We start from the raw sequence: 7316 nt of genomic DNA, 5'->3' as shown, positions 1-7316 counted from the left end.
TACCAACCTGGTTCCTCTCTAAGTGCTTCAACAGCTGAAGTTTGAGTCATGACACAGACAATCCAAATGTCTACTTCCCAAACCCTGCCTACTCAACATTGACATAATCCTAGAATGCCTTGCAACATAAAACCTAGCCATATAATAGACAAGGTTTAGCTTCTTGTCTTTGTTAGGGTTGATACTGTTAATATAACTAATTTGGTCACTAAATACCATAACCAAAAGAAAATTGTGGAGAAAAGAGGTTTTTTTGCTTACATATCCATATCACTGTTCATCATCCAAGAAAGCCAGGATAGGAACTCAAACAGAGCCCAAACCTGTAGGGAGAAGTTGATTTGGAGGACATGGAGGAATGCTGTTTACTGGAAAACATAAAACTCCTCAGGGATAGTACCACCTGCAATGGCTGGGCCTTCCCATATCAATCACTAAATAAGAAAATGCCCTCACAAAAATAGTCTCTTGAGCCCTGACTCACCTTTATTCCTCATATTCTTCCTGATCTTTTTTCGTCTGCTCCCCAACATTCCCCAAACCCAACCCCCAGAATTAGACTTTTTAGCCATGAACCAAAAGATGATGAAGCCTATGGAATAGTTCAAGCTTCCACCACCAAAGAATTGTTACAGAAGGTGGTCTGTGGAAAAGGGATGTATCCCTCATCAGCACCCCTCAAACTACTGATAACCCCAGTCACAGTCAAGTCAGCTAAAGCCTTGCTGAAAGTTATGCTGAAAGTAGTCTTTTTGGTGCCGGGGATCAAGCTAAGGGTATCTCACTCTCTTGCTCAATCTGTCTGTCTATCATCTATCTATCTATCTATCTATCTATCTATCTATCTATCTATCTATCTATCTATCTGCCCACACCCTCACACCACACACAGTGCTGAAGTCGAAGGCATACACCATCATTCAGAACTTGGGAGACTTACTGATGACAACCCAGCTTCCAGGTCATCCCTAGATTCTCCTCAGGCTCACTTACACACCAACTCAGATACATTTATTACCAGACAGGTTTAAGCCTCAAAAGAAGTTAACTAGGACCATCTAAAGTCCTGAGGTCATTCCAGGGACCAGTTAAATATTTTGTGACATTTTATTTTAGTGGGTTGTGTGTACATGGTCACACATATGCCATGGTATATATGGGAAGGTCAGAAGACAACTTGTAGTAGTCAGTTCTTTTCTAACATGTGAGCCCTAGGGGTCAAATTCAGATCTTCCAACACAAGGTTTAATCACCAGCCAAGACTGCCTGAGTTTCTTCTCACTCTCCAATGTCCTCCTCAGAGGGTCTAGAGGTGGCCAGGGTGAATCAACAATCACAAGGCTGTCTGGAAAACTGCTTATCTTGACTTCACAGTGCAAATACAGCCATAAAGAGGTCACACTGGATGCAGAGTTTCTTCTCCACCCAATATCAAGACCAGTTTCCTTTCAAGTGCCAGAACCCACTGGTACAGAAGCTAAGTAACATACAGGAAAGCCATGAGCCACTGGGCATGTCCCACTACTTTGGCTGCTGAGATAAGTAAGAAAGCAGACCCTTAAGGCCCTCAGCTCTCTATGTACTCTTGCCTGACCCAGCAATAAATATGACTTGATTGTTGAAAAGAGAGGAAAAAAAGAAGAAAAATGCCTGACAATGGGTCTTATAGACATACTTTCTCAATTGAAGTTCCCTACTTTTGAATAACTTGTGTCAAATTGACATAAAAATATCCTACCCAGCTACTAGCCTAGAATAGAAAGAGAAATATACTAGTCACCATGAAAGAATAAAATTTAATATCTCAGTAAGCCATTAAATTATAAAACAATTAAAGAAAAGCATAGGGTCAAGTATCTTCAAACACACTGAAGAGCGAATTGGGCTGGGAATGCAGGATTGACTGAGTTGAACAGCCCTGGGTAGATGGAAGATATAGCAGCTTGAGAATGGACTCCATCATCATTTCCAACTTCTATGATCGGGGCTTTGAATTATGATATACTCTTTGCAAAAAGACAGGAGAGAGCAAACAGCTCTTAACTTTTCAAATGCAATTTGTCAAGACATTTCAAAGACCTCTAACCTTTAGTCCAGCAAGCTTAGTTCATGAGATATATTGATAGGGATGGATTTAAAAACACACACACACAAAAGGAAAATAATAGATTGTAGTGCCTGTTTTGTCATAGGGTATTAAAAGTGTCTTCCATGTCCATTTTTTTACATAAGTTTCACAATAGAAGACAAACACTGGGAGGGATCAGCGGACTACACAGGTTCTGAGCAGCATGGCTGTAGCTGGTGTCAGACTGCTTATAGGTGCTCTAAGAAAGCCTGATGCCTGGACCAGAATCTAGGGTGTGATTCAAGGGACATCTTCATACAAACTTTGTGCTTCCTGGAACTGGTACTTATATTTTTCCAGTAGCAAGTTAAACACATCAAATATAAAACATTTTCCCTAACATTTTCTCTCTGTGACTCCCAGAGTTTTTAGTATCTCCAGAATGTATTTTTCCATTTTCTATATGACTCGAAAGCACTATAAACTACAAGAAATCTTCTAAAAAAGACCCTGCAGAAAGATGCAGATGATGAGGACTCCGATGAGGAGACCAGTCACTCCGAGAGGAGCAAGCAGGAGGAGGAGCTTGAGGGTGACCATGGTGTGGTTAAGGACTACAAAGACCTGAAAAAAGCGGTACAGCCTTTCTGGTCTGACATCATCCTCAAGACAGGTCTTGATGTTGGGAGAAACAAAGTAGAAGATGCATTCTACAAAGGTGAGCTCCGCCTGAATGGGGAGAAGTTGTGGAAGAAAAGCAGAACGGTGAAGGTGGGAGATACTTTGGATTTCCTCGTTGGAGAGAACAAAGAGACAGGAACAGAGGTGGTGGTGCAGATTCTCCTGAAAACCATCTACGAAGAAAAGACCCAGAGCGACAAGCACTGGGTAGTGTTGCGCCAGTAGAAGCTGCCTAAAAAGTCTAAATAAATATGGCTTCTCCATGGGCTGCCTCCTAATGTCTAGGCAGGGCAGCATAAAAAGGACATTTTTCTTAAGTTCTCCTGTTGTTTGTGGGGTCACTAGAGCATTCTGGAAGCTGGGATCTGTCTGGTTCCCTTCTGGGCTGGCCTATGTTCCCTTGGACCTGGCATTCTGAGAACCCCCTTGTTCTGGGCAGAGACCAATCCAGAGAGGATTATCACAGCTTACCTGCCATTTCCCACATTAACTACCTCAGGAGTCACAGTAAAATAAATTGGCCTTGTCTCTTAAAAAAAGAAGACAAACACTGCTACCATTCCACAAGTAGTGAAAATAAAACACAAAGACGTTAAATGTCTTTTTATATGAACTAAAGGCAGGATCCAAACCTAGAGCCCATGTCCTTAGTCACCCCCTAAAGCTGCTTCTCACAGAACTCCACAAAATAGCATCTACAATGTGAAACACAGAAGACATGCTCTCTGCCCAGCAACGGCTGAGATATAAGGGTATGTGATGTATATACATGCATACATGGTATATAAATGTGAAGATAAGAAGACAGAAGAAGCCAACCCATTCAGGGAAGTGGGGGACTTATAGTGAGTGATGAAAAGGAAGTCAGTGAGGAAGCTGAAGCCATGAGAGCAAAGGGTAGTGGCCCAGGAAACACAAGGAGGCAGCTCTGACTACAGACAAAACATGGTAGGAAGGATCCCAGAACTCAGTGGGACTTTCTGGAAAGTGCCACATAGGACTGGGGTTCTTGGTGAACACAGACACAGACACAGAAAGAACAGGAGAAGAGGAGCAGCCCCCTGTGTGTGACTATGGATACATACAGGTGCAGTGTACACATGAATACATACATACATTTGTGTATATGCACAACATGGGAGGTAAGCCTCAGTGCCTGAGACTATGACCTAACACTGCTGATGCAACATGGATGTAGTGTCACGCAACAAAGAATAATGGACATCCATGCTTGACTTAAAGAACATCAGCAATCCCACAAGACACTTAGGGAAGACACAAGGGCTATTGCACAAGACCTTGTTCAGTCATTGGGGTTCTATCAGTGTCAGGTCATCGTAGTTACCTAGTATTTTCAGAGACAAACCTTCAGGTCACCATCAGAACCATCAAGTAATGTCCTCTAGGGTCCAGTTCCCTCCCCCAACAGCAGTGATAGCATTTTAAATGGCACTTAATGACCCAAGATGAGCAACGTGTCTCTGGTAGAGCTGGAGTATCACTTGCACTAGGGCCACTGTGGTCCAGACTTAGCCCTGTCCCTGTCGAGTGACCTTCCTTCCTTGAGAATCTACTTCAGAACTTTAAGCTCCACTTAATTTCCTTCTCATTCCTATTCAAAAGACCCAGACTGCTTCCCACTATGCTCTCTGGCCTGAAAGGGATTTAGAAAAAACAGAGAACTCTCTGCCTCCCCCAGATTCAAATATAAAGAACAGCACTGAGGAACACAGGCCTGGCGAGACTGCAGTGCACTGTGAGTAGCCGGGGCTCAGAGAAGGCTAGGCCTAGCGCGTGGTAGGTGTGGCCCTCCGGTTGGTCCAGGGGAGCAGGAACTCTGCCTTAGAGACTCGGGTCCACCCGGAAGGCTCATACTCTAAGGTCAAATATTGACAAACGGGACTTAACGAGATTGCAAAGTTTCTGTAAGGCTAAGGACACTGTCAAGAAAACAAAACGGCAGCCAACAGATTGGGGAATATCTTTAACAACCCCATATCTGATAGATGCCTAATATCCAAGGTATACAAAGAATTCAAGAAGTTATACATCAGAGAATCAAACAATCCTATTTAAAAAATGGAGTACAGAGCTAAACAAAAAGTTCTCAATTGAGGAATATCAAATGGCTGAGAATCATCTAAGGAAGTGCTCGACATCCTTAGTCATCAGGGAAATGCAAATCAAAACAACCCTAAGATTCCACCTCACACCATTCAGAATGGCTAAGATCAAAAATTCAGATGACAGCAGATGCTGGCGAGGATGTGGAGAAAGAGGAACACTTCTCCACTGTTGGTGGGGTTGTAAACTTCTACAACCACTCTGGAAATCAGTCTGGCAGTTCCTCAGAAAATTGGACATAGTACTACCTAAAGACCCAGTTATCCCACTTCTGGGCATATACCCCAGAGAAGCTCCAACATACAACAAAGATACATGCACCACAATATTCATAGCAGCCCTATCTATAATAGCCAGAAGCTGGAAAGAACCCAGATGTCCCTCAGTAGATGAATGGATACAGAAATTGTGGTATATTTACACAATGAAGTACTACTCAGCTATCAGAAACAATGACTTTATGAAATTTCTAAGAAAATGGATGCATCTAGAGAATATCATCCTGAGTGAGATAACCCAGTCACAAAAGAACAAACATAATATGCAGTCACTGATAATTGGATACTAACCCCAGAAAGCTCTGAACACCCCAGAAACAACTCACAGACTATATGAAGCTCAAGAAAAACAAAGGTCAAAAAAGAAAAAAGAAAGCCTCAGTCCTTCTTAGGGAAAAAAAATGTATAGAACCCTCTCAGAGTGTGGAACACCTGGACCTCAAATCATTAATAATCTAAAAGCTAGGATAATAGCCTTGTGGCAATTTTTGGTATTCACAGATCATTATGCTTAATCTATACCCAATAAGAAATCTGTTTCCATGTTATGTTCTGTCCTACATGTACTTCATGCTTATGGTAACTAGTGGGATTTCTATGCATGATATAAACCTCTAAAAGAATTACATACTGACATAATTATTCATATAATGTTATGTCAAAATGCCTTTAAAAATCTGTAAATGTATCCCTCTTTTTAAAAAAAAAAATAAAGTGGTAAGGAATAAAAAAAAAAGAAGAAGAAGAACAGCACTGCAGGCCTGTGTACTCTGGGTTTCCAGCCTTCATTCTAAAGATATTGGAGTAGAAACTTGGAGGACCACACAGTCTGATGGAAAAGTCCAGGGAAGATAATGGACTTGACTCACAATAGACAGACAGGCAGGGGACAGGAACCTGGGTTTCCTGACACCCAAGCCAGCAACCAAGCTGCACTCCTCACTCCAGACTTTTTCAAATTCCCAAAATGACTACTAAACACAGGAGTGTAGTTCCTAGTTTGAAGACACAGTTTGTTTTGTTTTGTTTTGTTTTTTACCAACAGCACTGTGCAGTTTATTAACCATTCAAGTACAGTAACATCTGGTGAGATTGGGGCAGAATTGGGATGGCAAAGTGAACAGATATTCAGCACCTAATGGGTTGGAAGAAGCCACTACAAACTCTTCACAAACGTCTTCCACAGTCAGTACAGTACTAGCCATTAACCCAGCACACCGAGTGTGTTCGAGTGGAAAAGATGCAATGAAAAAAGTAGCTACATTAGAAAGACCAACACTTTAAAAAAGACCAAAACACTTTCAGTTTCTCCCCTTGAGCCCCTAAAACATCTCACGGTCTGGATCTACCTATTCGGTCCTACATCAGCTTCTAGAATATTTGTCAGGAGGGAAAAGTAAATGACACTGGCCAGTACAGTCTTTGGATATTTAGGAAGGGGTCGGGGAGAAAGTCAGTTCTCGGGACAACTTAGTCAGCCTCGGTCTCGTCCGCAGGGTCTTTGGATTCTTTGTTCTTCCGCACCTCTTCAACATGCTTATCCTTTTCTCGCAAACACTCCAGCTTGGCAGCCATTTGCGCCTCCCGGTTCTCTTTGTTAGCCTCCATTTTGTGGGTCAGTTTCTCCTTTTCCATTTTGCTGAAGTTGTTGTTCTCCTCAATGGCTTTCTGGAGCACTTCTTTTTCATGCTTCTGTTTCTCAGCAAGCTGCTTCAAGACTTCTGCTTCATGAGACTTGCGTCTTTCTTCTGCAGCTTCCAATTTCTTCTGAATTTCCTCCAGGGAAAGATCCTTCTTCTTTGGGGGTGAAAGGGGAAAATCGGAGACAGATTCTTTTGACAGAGGGCTGAGAATCAGCTCAAAAGCCTGGCCTGAAGCACGCTTCTCCAGCTCTTTCACCTGAATATCAGAAGACGCCATGTCGAACAGAAGACAAGAGACAGGCTGTACACTCTACACAATCCACTGGCAAGGAAAGCCCTGCTTGGTCCGAGCCGCCTGGCCACACTCTCTGAAGATACAGTTTTACACACACACACACACACACACACACACACACACACACACACATAGCTCCCAACTATGTTGAATTATTTAGCAAGCTCTATTGAGCAGCCATTGTGTGTCAGGCCCTGCTCCGAGTCCTAAGGATATAAAAATGAAGC

General features: G+C 42.5%; 1 protein-coding gene and 1 pseudogene across 2 annotated transcripts; one reads left to right on the top strand and one right to left on the bottom strand.

The window, feature by feature from the left end:
* The first annotated feature begins 2291 nt into the window (after positions 1–2291).
* On the top strand, positions 2292–2974 carry LOC308416970 (mitochondrial transcription rescue factor 1-like; annotated as a pseudogene). Its single transcript has one exon. The product of its transcript is annotated as a mitochondrial transcription rescue factor 1-like (transcript).
* Positions 2975–6621: 3647 nt separating this feature from the next.
* On the bottom strand, positions 6622–7071 carry LOC308417916 (stathmin-like; the record flags this gene model as incomplete). The annotated part of the gene is made up of 1 exon (XM_080913225.1): positions 6622–7071. One exon carries the CDS (start codon positions 7069–7071, stop codon positions 6622–6624), a length of 450 nt encoding a protein of 149 aa, XP_080769351.1.
* Positions 7072–7316: the final 245 nt, after the last annotated feature.

The sequence above is a fragment of the Micromys minutus genome (assembly GCF_963924665.1).
Source record: "Micromys minutus genome assembly, chromosome: 2".
Taxonomy (NCBI): Eukaryota; Metazoa; Chordata; class Mammalia; order Rodentia; family Muridae; genus Micromys; species Micromys minutus.
This window is presented reverse-complemented; position numbering and strand designations above follow the sequence as displayed.